Raw genomic sequence first — 15,820 nt, forward strand, 5'->3', positions numbered from 1 at the left:
CTTTTCATTGGCTAAGAGCAATCCAGGACATCTTGGCTGACTTGAGTCTAAAGCCAGAGGATATATTGATTGGCTATATTTATGCCTAGAGTTTATAATTCAATAAAATGAAAAGGCAAAAAGCTAAAATTCAGCCAACTTCAGTCACTCTATTGTTCTTCACAGGATGAATGGAGGTTTATTACCTTGTGAGATTACTGCAAAGTACAAAAACAGTAACAACAAAAAAGGAAACAATTAAAGTGCTTGATATCAGTGATAGGCAATTTAATTTCTGAAGAAGAGTATAGGATCCAGAATTGGCATCTGTTTCTTGGGCCAGTAGTGTTACACAAAAACCAAGTTCGGTATTTCCTTACTCATAAAAACTAAGAATCTCTGCAGTTCTGAATTTCTAGAAATGTGTGTCAGGATTATTCATTATTACAAAGAACACTGGCCAAATGGACAACAGATTCAGCTATAATAAACTGGAAAAACCTGGAAGAAAGAAAGAAATCACAGGTGTGTATGCAATTTACACCTCACTCTGACAGCAGTAGAGCAGGTGACAATGGGGGTTTGCATGATAATGCTATTCACATCACAGGGTGAACCTAAATTTCAAAATAACCTGTTTCATTGTCCCGGCATCGATCCCCCCTAAACTGGTTTCTATAAATTAGTTAGTCTCCTTCTAAAGTGAATAATCCCTATTTGTTAAGATAAGACGCTGATCATCTGTGTTGCATGACACACAAATGCAGCAGAAACATCTGGAAAACCTGTGTCTAAGAAGAAATAAGAGACCATTTTGCTCAAGAAACAGAAAGAGTGAAAGACAAAAGCAGACATTCTTGGAGACAACACAGTCAATGAAAGAATTTTCAACTGAAAAAGAGAGACAAAGTGAAAAATAATTACAAGATTAAAAACAGAATCATTTGAGAGAATGACAGTGATTGTTTTCAGGATCAAATTACAGTAATGGAGAAAAAAAAATCCAGAATACCAAACATAGCACATGAAGCACAGAACCTGCAGGTAGCAGCAGGCATCATACTTTCTGAAGGCAGAGGGCAATATTAACTGATGCATTTGAAGACATTTAGTGGCCTTAATTGTAACAAAACAGCTTAAGGAACAGTGCAAGCTACCAACTGCTGCTAGGGCAGGGAAGAATTCTCTCAGGTATGGTGGTGTCCACTAGGCAAGGATATATTCTAAGTAGACTGCACACCTGGGCCTCAGGCCTTGCCACATAGGAGATGGGCTTCTCCAAAAAGAAGAGAAAAGCCAAAAATAAGAAACAGGAACGAACAGAAACAATGATCATAAGATAGCTACAACACTTGCCCATTAGAAGAAGGAAAAAGGAAGACATTTTGGGTTGAATAACTGTCCCTTATATTGTGTAGTTTCTATGCATAAAAACATGGCTCCCAAGATAGCAGAGTGACTCTGATACACTGAAAATGTCCTACCTTCCGAAATACAAATGATTCTTCATTATAAACTGGATTGAGTCCATTGTTCATCACCATGCGAGTTCGGAATTCCTTACGTATAGTGTCTGTGGGCAATCCATACATGTCCACTTCTACGTATGTGCCGATTTTCTTATCTGATAAGAATTGACCTGATATGACCTGCAGCAATAGGATAAGAGAGAAGTCAAGTCCGTGTAATTACCAGTAATGAAGAATAAACAGGAAGTAAGAATTTGTCTTTTTGTCTTTTGAAGTTTTTATTATCTATGTTAACATCGGCTTCACTCCTTATTAAACTAAAATGTTATTGAGTGACTATGCAAAAAAGTATTCTAGGCAGAGGTTCTACTCTTGAAAACTGTCTAGCAAAAGAACAAGGGAAATACATACAAATTACATAATACGAAGAAATAGTGCCCAAGTATCTTCATTTCATCTAAGTGCCCACACCTATGAAATGAAGTGAGAGGTTCAAACATGCCCTAGGATAACTTCACAGCTCCAAAATTCTGCCATACCATACTTCTACTGAATTCTTTTCAAAGTTTTGAAAAGCCACACAAAGAAAAAAAAGCAATGTTAAAATTTGCCTGTTATTCTTTACTGATATTAACACCAGTCAGCTATGTATTATACATTTATAAAGACCAGCATTAAATTCTATCTATTACAAAGCTATTAAAAGACTATGTTTCATTTACTTCTCAAACGGCATAGCCATTTATCAGTTTTTTCCTATTATCTACTAGCTAATAATTTTGAAACAGTTTTTTGAGGTATAATTGGCATACAATAAACTGTACATGTTTAAAGTACACAATGAAATTGGTTTTGACATAAGAGCACATCTGTGAAGCTATTACCACAATGAAGACAACACACATTGCCATTACTCCCCAAATTTCTCTGTGCCTTCATGTATTTGCTCTCCTCCTCGCTTCTGTCTACTGGAAGCCACTGATTTACTTTCTATCACTGTACCTTAGTTTGCATTTTCTAGAATTTTGTATGAATGGGATCATATTGCGAGTATTTCTTCATTAATAAACCTTATTTTTAGAGCAGTTTTATGTTCAATTTAGCAAAATTGAGCACAAAGTACAGAGAACTTGCATATACCTCCTGTCCTGGCACACACGGTCTCCCACATTATGGACATCTCTCACCAGAATGGTACATTTGTTGCATCAATAAACCTACATTGACAAATCATTATCACCTAAAGTCCATAGTTTACATTAGACTTCACTCTTCATAATATATATCCCATGGATTTGATCAAATGTAGAATGACATGTTCTGCCACTGTAGTATCATATAAAATAGTTCCACTGCCCTAAAATCCTGTGCTCCACCCATTCCTCTCCCCCTGTCCCTCAGCACACGGCAACCACTGATCTTTTTACTGTGTTCATTGTATTGTCTTTTTCAGGATGTCATAGAGTTGAAATCATGGAGTATGTAGACTTTTCACATTGGCTTTTTTCCCTTTAGTAATGTGCATTTGTTTCCTCCATGTGTTTTCATGACAGAATAGCTCATGTCCTTTCAGCACTGATTAATACTCCATTGCCTGGATGTGCAAGTTTATTTATTCATTCACCTACTAAGGGATATCTTGATTGCTTCCAAATTTTGGCAATTACAAATTAAGTTGCTACAGACACCTCTGTGTAGATTTTTGTGTACACAGTTTTCAGTACATTTCAGTAAATACCAAGGAGTGTGATTGCTGGGTCATATGATAAGAATATGTTTAATTTTGCAAGGAATTGCCAAACTGCCCTCCAAAGTTTTGGATTCCATTTTGCATTTACTCCAACAATGAATGAGAGTTCCTGTTGCTTCATATCCTTTAGTAGGTGCTTCTTTTGATCTGGTGTCTTCCACTAAAAGTAACTGATAATTTTATTAGTAAAAAAAACGTATCTCTTAAAAAAAAAAAAAGGAGGAATTTTAAGTCAAAGTTGAGAGCAACACATGGATCTTGTCTCTTGACAACAAACATTTTAATTGTGATTTCTTCATACTTTTCGAGGACCATCTTCCCACACATTTACACTATTCCGTGAAGAGCAGGGGCCTTACCTGCACTGAGCAAGTGGCTGCAATAACCCCGTCAACGGGAGTTTCAGAGAAAGGATCAAATGTTCGATCGGGCCGTCTCATGAAATCTGGTTTGAGAAGGTACCTGGTGGGACAAAAGCATAGAAAGAATTTATTTCATTAGCTGCTTTTACAAAGATGAAAACATTAACTCTTCAGGACACTAAATACATCCTTTTCCCCATCTATAACTTAGGAGCTAGGCTTTTAGGCAGTGGACCCTGCCTACAGATAATCCTGAGGAGGGGCAATGAAGAGCGATGCTCTCTAGATACTAGGTTTGGGGACATCTAGGTCTTGCTGATACCGCCATTTTCTCTTGAACTTGTTTATGCCATGGACCTCTTGAGATACGTGCTCTTACATTCACAATGAAAATATAAAGAATAACAATGAAAAACCAATTATATAAGCTACAGTTATAAAAATTAGAAAATATGTGATATTCTACTTCTTTACTGTGTTTTAACTAATGTATTAAATTATGAGATCTAATGGAAAGTTTGATACCATAATTTCAAAGTACTGCTATGCATAAGAATAATTTGAGAGCTCTATAACAATAGTAATGTTATAAAATATCTGTGATTTAAATTGGTGTCAGAGTCACAGGTGCCACTAATATTATTGTGAGTTGTTGTCTAGGCTAATGATAAAACAACCAGAACTAGTAAATGAGTTTAGCAAGGTTGCAGGTTACAAAATCAACATATGACAGTCAACTGTATTTCTATACAACAGCAGTGAACAATCCACAATTGAAATTAAGAACATTTCATTTATAATAGCACCCCAAAAGAATAAAATACTTAGAAATTAATTTAACAAAATAAGTGCATATACTTTGGAAACTATAAAACATTGTTGGAAGAAAGAGAATCTAAATATATGGAAAAACATTTTCTGTTCATGAATCCGAAGAGTTAATATTGTTGAGATGGCACTTTCCCCCAAATTGATATATAGAATCAATGCGACTCATATCAAAATCCCAGCTGGCTTCTTTGTAGAAATTGACAAGCTGATCCTAAAATTCATAGGAAACTCAAGGACCATGAGTAGCCAAAACAATCTTGAACAAGAAACAGAGTTGAAGGTCACATACTTTTCAATTTCAAAACTTTCTACAAAGCATCAGTAATCAAGATACTGTAGAACTGGCATAGGGATACACATATAAATCAGTGAGATAGAGTTGTGAGTTCAGATATAAATTTACACATCTATCCATGATTAATTGACTTTTGACAAGAATGCCAACATTATTCAATGAGAGAAGGGTCTTTTAAACAAACAGTGCTGGGACAACTGGATAGCTACACGTAAAAATAAAATATAAAATTGAACCTCTTCCTCATATCATATACAAAAATTAATTCTAATTGGATCAAAAACCTATACGTAAGAGCCAAAAATATATAACTCTTAAAAGAAAACATAGGGATAAATCTTTGGATTTGGCAATGGATTCTTAGGCATAACACCAAAAACACAAACAACAAGAGAAAAAAATAGATAAACAACAGCATCATAAAAAGTTTTGCACTTCAAAGAATACACTAGAAAGACAGTGAAAAGACAAGAAACAGAATGGGAGAAAATATTTACAGATCATATATCTGGTAAGAAATGTATAACTAGAATATAAGAGGAATGAATAACCCAGTTAAAAATGGGCATATGATCTGAATAGACATTTCTCCAAGGAAGAGATGCCAAATAAGAGATATTAATGGCCAATAAATACATGAGAAGATGCTTAATATTATTAGTCATCAGCGAAATAAGAATCAAAACCACAATGAGATGCCACTGCGTGCACATTAGGATGACTATAATAATAAAAAAAAAGTCAGATAATAGTGTTGATGAAGAAGTGGAGAAATTGCTTGTGGGAATATAAAATGATGCAGCCACCTTGGAAAATAGTCTGGCAGTTCCCAAACAGTTAAACACAGAGTCACCATATGACCCAGCAATTCTACTCTTAGAATATATCCAAGAAAAATAAAAATATATGCCTACAGAAAAACTTGTATGTTAATATTATAGCAGCATTATTCATAATAATGAAAAGATAGAAACAATACAAATGTCCATCAATAGATGAATAGATATACAATATGTGGTACTATATTCATACAATGGAAAATTATTTAACAACAAAAATTAATGAATTTATGCTACAACATGGGTGAACCTTGAAAACATCATGTTAAGTGAAAGAAGCCAGTTACAAAAGACCACATAATTATACAAATTAATTTATATGAAATGTACAGAATAGGCAAATATATAGAGATAAACAATAGATTAGTGGTTGCTTAAGGCTGGGAGGTGATAGCTAAAGGTATGAGTTTTCTTTTTGAAGTGATGAAAATGTTTTGAAATTGACCCCAAATATACAATGTCTGCCCTTTATGACCACTGGTCACAAAATCCCAGCTCAGCCAGAATCCGTAACTTCCCTGAAACTTGTGTCAAAACTTCCTCTCCGGATACATATTTACTTGTTAGAAAGGACAAAAGGATAAGAAAAGTCCACACTTATCTGAGCAGTATGTAAAGGAAAACAAGGGCTTCCAGAACAGTAGGCTTTCTTTTAAACATAAAAGAATCAAAATTGGGGGGATCGAATGTTTCATACTCCTTAGCAACATAAGCTTTACTGCTTTTAACTCTAATTGATGTCAAATTTACTACTTTTAAAACATAATCAGAAAGGGATCCCGAGTCATGCTACTTTTCCTTAAAGAAAAGTTTAAAGTCATGTCCATTGGTTTTTACAAAGTTGTTCTTTGCTATCTTCTAAGTCTGAACAAAAAGTATTAAAAAATAACCCACATTCAATTTGGATATAATCCATAAAGAACTTTTAAGGAATAACACTGATTTTTTAAATCAAGGGTACAGAGTTTATAGGATCATTCAAACATTAAAGATGATTTAATCTTTAATCTTTCTCTCCAAGAGAATGCAGCCCAAAATACTAATAGGAAAGCTCCCTAAAGGTAAACAGGAGAATGTTTTCTATATACTCAGAGTTTTAGGTTTGGACCTGTAACTGTGGCTAGTGTTAGCCACTGGAGAATATGACGACCCAACAGAAGCCAGACTTGGGAAGGAAAGTAGATGAGTAACTACAATGCTACGTACATTTTTTTGGAGGGAAGCTTACCAGCTTTGTCTGGCAAAGTAACAGACACCAGCTGTGGGGGAGCTTAAAAGATGATGATTCTGCCTTTCACAAGAGGGGCAGCATTTGGATTCTGGTTGTGTGAAACAATGCATTCTGCTTCCCAGTAAAGGTGAGGACTCTGACAGAGGACTATAGTTATCCTTTCAGTCCACAATCTCCTTGGGCAGTGGCTGTCCAGAGACTCAGCATTCCCCATGCTCTGCAGTCCTTTCTTTAAGGGCCAGGAGCCACTTCTCACCAAAACCAAAGAAATGTGATGATGATACTTAGTGCCAAAAACATTCTTTCTCATATCCTGCTTTCAGATCTGCTTTAAAAAACCTAATCTGTGAAAGAGTAAGTTGATCCAAAGTAACAAATGCCAGGGGAAAAGGGCAAGAAACTTAAACCCAGTTCTCCAAAGCAGGCAGCCTTCAGTTTAATGTGTTCATTTTATATACGTACAAAATGAAAGAGAACATGAAGGAGTTGGCCAGGACTATGCGGTAAGCCCTGGCTTGGGGCTGATACTTATTCAGCTGTCTTGAAGGATTCTGTTCTGGGCCTGAGGCCACCTGCAGATGTGGCAGAGGCTGCTACTCACAGCCCTGTGAAGGTCCAGGGACCCTGGGCATTGATGGGGAAGCTGCAGCTGGAGCCCAGTGGCACCTTATGGGTATGGGATCTGTGCAGCTGCATAGGGCCCTGGACTTTAAAGGGCTCCATGTTTGGTTTAATGCTCTGCAGCCACTGTCTTAAAATTTTAAAAATAATTTGCGAACAAGGAGCTCGTTATTTTCATTTTACATCAAGCCCTGAAAACCATGTAGCTGGCACTGCCTGATGTTTTTTTGGCACAGGAAATGAATTTGGCACAGGTCTGTGGGTATAGGCCAAAGTCAATGGTAAGTGGAGGGATCCGAGGATTACCTGTGAACTTTGTAGAGCCTGCAAAGACCAGGGAGGGAGACAAGGAGGGCCTTCAGGAGCCATAGAATCATAGAATGGGATCATAAGGAAGTATATTCTATTTTATTTGATCACCCCAAAGATGACATCAGTTATTCAACATTCCATTATTTTATTTACCGGCAAGAAAGAAAAATGGCTGCTAATTATAACTCTAAGATGCCACAGATTTTAAAACACTTTCAGTTTGAGAAAGTTATAGAAAAAGTATGCACCTCTGAATCAAGAAAGTAATATTATTTTATACCAATCATACAGTTACCTCTGAAAGCCTCAAAAGGCTTGAGAAATTAATTTGTTTTATGTTGTTTCATTAGAAATGCCATCCATTTTTCTGTCTTTAAAAATGAATCTGTCATAAAGTACTGGTCACTTCCCTGGTGAAAAAATTACACTTTCTGACTGGCGTCACCTGCCAAAAGATCGGCCCACAGAGCAGAGGAATTCCCAGGTGGGTTTCTGATGTCTTGTTACTGCTGCTAGGCTCAGGGACATGAAGCGCCCTTTGCACACTGATGTTCTATATGAAACAGCTATCGTTTGCCACTGTGGGTCTAGAAGGCCCAGAAGGCCACTGTTGGGCTCAGAAGCGCAGCCCACAAGGACTTATTTAAAAGTCCCTGCACGTGAATGGAAGAATGACAAGGACAACTTATGAAATCCACAAGGGCCTGGGATGCCTTTGCTCTGTGGAAAGGTGTCCTGCATGGCTGACCTGTACCTAGCAGGTATGATGCCTTTGTCACTGAGGGGCAGGAAAGCTCACAGATGAGAAAGATTTCTTCCCTGTGCCTTCAGGCTGGGTGTGGGGAAAAAGAAGGGTGGGGGAGGGGAGGGCATGCAAGATTGAACAATCTTGTCAATACCTCTTAAGTTGAGCTGCCCCACTGAGCAATCATATATTTTTGCCCCTCTGGTGGAACTTAGGCTTTTGGTCACAACATTGCAAACACACAGCACAGAATTCAGGTTAAAGGAGCACCATCCTGGCTTATGAACATATTAACAATGGTACAAAAAGATAGCCACATGCATGAGAACTATGGGAAAACCCCTGAAAAGAAACACAATGAAAGCATACAACTCCTGGGGAGATCTCTTTCACCTGGAAGCAATTGCCCTCCCAGTGTCTGTCAGTACCAGCTGTGGGGCAGCTGAGGTGTGAAGGGAAGCTCAGGCTTTACTGGACTATAGGGAAGGGTCCAAGGAGGGAGCACAGCCGGGCCTGATGTGTCTGTATGAACCACAGGGCCATGGCTGCCTTCCTGAACGTAAAGGCCCCATGTGATCAGCACTCATTTATCCTTGCCTGGTCTCTGGGTATGAACAACCATAAGGTCTTTAGTATTTCTTAAACATCACTTTTGCACCAAAATTTGTAGTTCATGAAGTAGTTTCATATACACTCATGTTCACCCTTCCTGAGCTGTCGACAGACAACAAACCTGTGTGGTAGGTGATATTGTCTTCATTTTATCAAACTGAGTTGAGGATCAGAGTCTGGCATGCCTGCACAGGGCCATTTCACACAGAGGAGCTGGGGCTCAAGCCTGGGGCTTCAGACTCCAGTGTAGGGCTTTTATGTGCACACCACAGCTGCTCAGGGGCTTATGGCCTCAGTCTACCACTGGGGGTCCATCCATCAGTCTATATGCATCTATATGCACAATCTCCTGGTTATGAACACTTCGCATTCAATAACAAAATAGCTCTAAAAAAAACTCTGAAATGTATTTTTTGAAATATTTTATTTATTTATTTAGAGGGAGGGGAAAGGAGGGAAGCAGAGAGGAAAAGAAACATCAATCAGTTGCCTCTTGCATACCCTCATCCGGACCAGGCCCACAACCCAGGCATGTGTCATGACTGGAGTCAAACTGGCGACCTTTGCCTTTGCAGTATGGCTGCCCAACCCACTGAGCCATACTGGCCAGGGCAGTTGTTTTTTTAACTACATAATTTTTATTACAATTTCTCCACTTTTTTAGAGACATAATTTACATATAATATTGTATTAGTTTAAGGTGTACACTGTTTATTTCTTTCAAAATACACAGCAGAAAAAAATGTATACAACCTGGCTCTATGTGTGGTGGGTGATTTGGGCAATCAGGCTGTCATTGTGTATAGATACACTGGTGGAGAACCATGTGACAGGCAGAAGAGGGGACAGTGTGCACTTTGAGCCCACAAGTGCTGAAAAATTGGATTGTGACTGGCTGTTTTTAATGATAAAAAGTAGAGAGTCAACCAGAGAGGCCAAGAACTTTCTGAGAGTAGCAACACAGGACTTGCCTGGAGTGCTGCTTGGGGACAGATGCATGGGGGGAAATAGCACACAGTGTTTTCCATCTCTGTAGAATTTTAACTCTACGTTTTCATTTACCCTTTTACCATTCAAGTAGAACTCACATTTCCTGTTTTACACTTGGTTCATGGATTTTAGAGCACTATTGATAAGACATACAAAAGAATGAATAGAGGGCAAAGCTTTCTTCCTAGCTGAATTAAATGCAACTTCATTCTTCTACTTGTCCTAGGTAAAACACACATCTTTAATGTCTACTTAATGTCCAAATGAGCAGGGATCACTGTTTGTCCCAGCTATAAAAATCTCTGCTACTGGATTTAAAGTGAGAAAGTTAAACTCCAGAGTGTGTATGATAAACTGCCTAACTTGTGGTTAAATTAAAAAAAAAAAAAATCTCCAATGCTCTGACGGGTGTAGCTCAAAGGGTTGGGCACCATCCCACAAACTGAAAGGTTGCCCATTCGATTCCTGGTCAGGGACCCTTCCTAGACCAGGTCTCTGGTTGGGGGAGTGCGAGAGGCAACCAATCAATGTTTCTCTCCCTCTCTTTCTCCCTCCCTTACCCTCTCTAAAAATAAATATATAAAATATTTTTTTAAAGTCTGTAAAACTGGAGATGATGAATGCACATTTGCAAATACAATTTATTCAGGGATTTTATTTGTTTCTATCCCATCCCTCAAACATAGCTTAAATTCAGCAGCCCCTAATTAAAAATGACACAATTTCATTATGGCTGTAGCACAGAGTGCTGGAACACGGTGACAACAGTTTAAATCACATTACTCACCCGCATGATCCATTATACTCAAATTTTCCCTGATTCAATTGCATCGCTAAATCTGTCAAGAGACAAAAATAATTTAGCATCTCATCTCCCTGGACAAAAAAGATCCTGATGGGGTGATGTTAAACAACGAAAATCAGATACTGGTCCCAGGCTGAAAGGTCTTTTTTAATACCACAGAGTACTACTATGTCTGTTTAAGCACAGAACTCACTCTTTTATGTTGAAATGACCTTGTGTTTCATTTAAATTAAACATAAAATGTATTTTTATAAAGATCATGCTAGCACTGCTTTAAAATCTGGATTCATTGTATGAATTCTGTTAGTGTTGAGAGTATAGATGTCCAACCTGATATAGTTGGAAAGGATGAGTCCTATGACCCCAGAGAAAGGTTTTCCTAAAGACACCCAGTATGTTAAGTGTGTATATAAAATTACATTAAAAAATAAAAAATAAACTAGGTATGTATGATGTAAAAATCAGTAACTTAAGGTGAATTCTAGTGGGGTTGACATGGGCAGGGCATGGCTTATGATTTTTCTCTTGCAAGCAGACACAATCTTCACTCTTTCTTTTCATCAACAAAAAGAAATGTCAGCTGATGGATATTTTTCTTCTTCAAAATGTTGTGGTTAAACCTAACATTATAAAATAAAACATAAGCCAGCCTACTGAACAAACTGCTTTAGGATCATTTAACCCCTGTAATGGACTCACTGACAACTCAGAATACAACTTGACAGCATTCTAAGAAAATAAAATTATTTTTTCTCTGCTAGCAACACTCTGGGATTGTACTGGAACCCGGTCATTGTCTAATATAGCAAAGACTGATGGCTACACTGTGCAGAAGTTTGACTCCAACTTCTGGCCACTGAGGAGGTTCTACCAACAGGTGGGAAATACTGTCAGGTCACATTCATGCCAAAAGGATGAAAGTCAAAGCACCTTTCAATTAGTCCAGAGAATAGAGAAAAAGTGGAGAGAGATTCTCCAAGTATGGCAGATGCGTTAGGGAACAAAAATCGGGAAAGGTGGGAGGTACCCACATACAGTAAAGAACTGGACAAGAAAGCACTGTTTTGTTTTGTTTTACCAATATAAAGAAACATGCTTTGAAATTACCGTAAAATGTGAGGAGATTTTGTGGCATATTTCTCACCTCTTTAAGGTAAGCATCTAGAGCTCAATATTTTTCTACTTCTAATCTTAAAATTGTGACCTTAGGCTTTTAAGCAAACATCAAAAAAACATTAAAATTCATTTATTCATTTATAAAAGTCTACTCTTTTCCTTCTGGGAGGGAGTAAATCATATATTAGAAACCTGCCTTTGAGTACACTTGGAGGAACAAGTTATATATTAGTACATCTAAGACCATATAACTCAGCACACACCATTTTAGCAGAGTCTACCCCATAATATTCTGCACTTTTATGGTGAGATACCACTGTGTCATTCATTAATATCTGCTGAATATTAACAGTGGGAAGGTACTTTCCAAAGGAAAAATGAGTCATAGTTACTATACAAAGACATTCAAATTCTTTGCATTTAATTCTGTTTCTGGAAATGAAGATCTGTTTGATCTAAATGGAAGAAAAATTAGAAATATTTTGGAATAGGGAAAAATGTTCAGCAGAGTAATCATGGCGCTTGCAAAAGAAAAATTGATTTAAATCAAATTATAGTATCTTCTATCATTGTTTTATTGTTCTATTTTGAGTTTTTGATTTCCCACCATTACATAAATTCAGCACATTGTTTTGCCATATGTCTGCTTCCTTTAAAAACTGCCCACAGCCAAGGGATGGCAACTCTTGGCACCCTCCTGTCAAAGCGTTCTCATGGAATTTGAGGTCACTGGACATCAGTTCCTACCTGGGGTTTGATAGTTCAGTGAAACCATCTGGCAGCCAGCGTTCCAGAAAATCTGAGGCATGTAATTACTGGAATCGACTCGGCCTCCCTTGGGGTAAATGCGACTCATTTGCCGTTTGTTATAACTGTGTAATTTATTAAGGAAAATGGGGGAAAAAAGCTTATTCCAGCAACAGTAAATAGACAAAGGGCTAAAACAACAAAGGCCTAGACCAATAACGATAAACAAGTAGACAACAGAGAGCAAATTTCACGTTTATAAATGATGCTTCAGAGAAAAACCACAGTTTGCTGTGTGGATTAGGAAAACAATTCACATTTGGGCAGATTTTCACAGCCATTGTCGTCTTTCACACATTATTTCATTAGCTCTATAACTACAATTATGTATTAGCCGTTTATCTATTTTAGAGATTCCTGCCAAACCAAAAGTGCACCAACCACTCATTCCATAAGGATACTTCACAAATTCAATGGCGTGTGTCTTCAAGTAGCCTAGACCAACTGACTCATTAAAAGAAGACATGTTATAATGAATATTGCGCTCTGTAAAGAAAAGCAAAGATGCACTCAGAAACCCTGTCATCAAATGCTCAGAGAAAGAGACACAAGCAATAAATAGAATTACACCCTGAATCATGATACTTTGCAGCCAGATGTTCCATTATCATAGTAGTAGCCTCTACTTTCATTAATGTCCTATGGATGGAGACATTGATTTTAAAAATAAGTGTGATGAATTAAATTTGGAGTCATTAAGCAAATTATGTGTACACAATTGCCATACACAGCCACCCTTGAAATATGTATGTTTGATGATTATGATGATGATGGTAACGATAATGATGATGATGGCTTCTTTAGCCCATAAGTAATTAGAAAAAATTATAAAATACTTTACACATTTTTAGAGACCAGCTTTTGATGAAAAGATGTCTAATGAGGTATATTTAATGCAAGAGTCTACCCTCTTTGCGTGTTAAGAAGTCCAGTCTCTCAGAGCCATCTTGTGGATGATGCAGAGAATGACATCACAAATGCCACCACATGCCAAGGACATGTGGTCTGTGAAACTAAAACAAAAATGAGGTGGAACAGTCCCAGGCCCGAAAAGGAAATGGCAACAAGTCAGATGACAGCTCATCACCATAACAACAGCAAAGCAGACCAAACAGGCAGGGGCATTCAACCTTTGGTGTTACCTTCAGCAATATGGAAACCTTGAAACTTCACGGGCTGTGCATAGTTGATCATTGTGGACAAATACGGATGGATATTAGTGGTAGCACCTACATACTTATAAGATGCCATCCATGCCTGCTCATCTTCGACAGTAACCAGGCCCTACAAGCACAGCGAAGGGAACATACATGTCAGTGACTTCAGCAGGACTCACAGATATATGCCACAGACTTCCTCACTAAAGATAATTTACACACATGCACACAAATAAAAAATAAAGACCTTTTCTTTGCTCAATCATGCTAAAGGATTGCTGTAAAAGTTGTCTCTTGTAGCTCCAAATAATTCAAAATGATTATCTTACGTTTTTAAGACATTTTTTAGATTTTCAAAGGACTTTAAAATAGGAAACTATATTGAGGTTCACTGCAATGCTATGAAATATACATAGCAGGTATTAATAATTCTTATTTTCACGAATGGAGGCAGAAAGTAAAAACAGTGATTCTCCAACTTCAGTGTTCATCAGAATCACCCAGAGGCCTTATTAAAACACAAACACTCTTCGACCCCATCCTCAGAGTTTCTGCTGAAATGAATCTGGGCTGAGGCCCAAGAATTTGCATTTCTAATTAGCTTCCAAGTGATAATGGTACAGCCCCTCTGGGGACCACACTTTGCTTAACACTGCTCTGGGATTTAAAAACACATACATAAGGAGTTTATGATTTTTTTAAAGCTTACTCTTAAAATAATCTTATAACCCACTACATAGAACATTGTCCTAATTAAAATATTGAAATTGTATTATTTTTCATAGAGGGAAGAGAAACAAATCATTTTAGGTTATTTCTTGGTCAACCAGAAGAATACCAACAAAATCAACAACAACAAAAATCCCTTCAAAAGTGAGCACCATTTTGTTGACAAATTTGAAAAGCTACATTTTCTGTATAAATTGTTATAGGCAGATAAACTGCTGAATCACATGGATCAATTGAAGAGTTAAAAAATGGTCAGACCATTTGTCTTCTTATATGATGACTTGACACAAATCATCAAGTTGGTTTCACAAATAAAAGCCTGAGATACATACCAAATAATATAACTTATTGGGTTTTTTAAAATCATTTTTTCCTATGTCTCAAACTCCCAAATAGGGCAGAGGCTATGTCTGATTCTTGTCTTGTGTGTTTAATGATAATAGGTAACACTAGTATCATGTGCTGGGCACCGGGCTGAAATCTTGCATCCGCTGTCATTAATGTCAGTAATCATGTATGGTAAGACTTTGAGTCCTATGCGACCACATCAGAAGACTGAGGCCTTAAGGATTAAAATAACTCAAGTCACAGCTAGTTAGTTAATCAAAGCAGTGACCAAAGGCTAACCTATCATTTGTTTACCTCAATACCTTATGAAATTCTAGTAGAATTTTACAAACATCTTGGGAGAGGATTATTCCATAATTATTCCAAACTTAATATTTACCACAGTAAGACGATAGGGTCTTACTCTGAATAAGCTAGGGACCCACAGCTAGCAAGACAGAATCTTCTGAAGTTCTGAAGCATGGGAATCAAATTACAAGGCACATTTCTGCCTGTAACTGCCATCAGTTTCACAAACCAGACGCATTTACTAAATAAGACTACTTTGGTATCATGAAGAACTTTGAAAAGAATAAAAGAAACTAAAAATGGAACTTTACTTTCCTTACAATAGAGTCAACATCTACTAATGACAAATAAACTCCTAGAATGTGTACAATGTGAAATTAACTATCTCTCAGAAGGCTATTGTACCCTTTCTATTTCACTAAAATATGGATTTGCTGACTAATTATTAGGTCATTTGTATTTTCAGATTCAATGAGTTGATGATCATGAACTTCTACTCTGGTAATGAAATCTCTAGTCCCGGCTAAGGAAATG

General features: G+C 37.3%; 1 protein-coding gene across 3 annotated transcripts in view; it reads right to left on the minus strand.

Annotated features, from left to right (window-relative positions):
* Positions 1-15,820, minus strand: part of PLCB4 (phospholipase C beta 4) — a 405,706-nt gene that overhangs the window by 49,335 nt on the left and 340,551 nt on the right. For all 3 annotated transcript variants that reach the window (XM_090286058.1, XM_090286056.1, XM_090286057.1), the window contains exons 21-26: positions 13,907-14,048; positions 13,166-13,250; positions 12,705-12,829; positions 10,824-10,875; positions 3,558-3,660; positions 1,464-1,628 (exon numbers count right to left, since the gene is read on the minus strand). In XM_090286058.1, the coding sequence (XP_090142184.1) occupies positions 1,464-1,628; positions 3,558-3,660; positions 10,824-10,875; positions 12,705-12,829; positions 13,166-13,250; positions 13,907-14,048 (672 nt within the window). The remainder of the gene's footprint in view (positions 1-1,463; positions 1,629-3,557; positions 3,661-10,823; positions 10,876-12,704; positions 12,830-13,165; positions 13,251-13,906; positions 14,049-15,820) is intronic.

Source organism: Furipterus horrens, unplaced genomic scaffold (genome assembly GCF_987537825.1).
Source record: "Furipterus horrens unplaced genomic scaffold, mFurHor1.1.pri manual_scaffold_8, whole genome shotgun sequence".
Classification (NCBI taxonomy): domain Eukaryota; kingdom Metazoa; phylum Chordata; class Mammalia; order Chiroptera; family Furipteridae; genus Furipterus; species Furipterus horrens.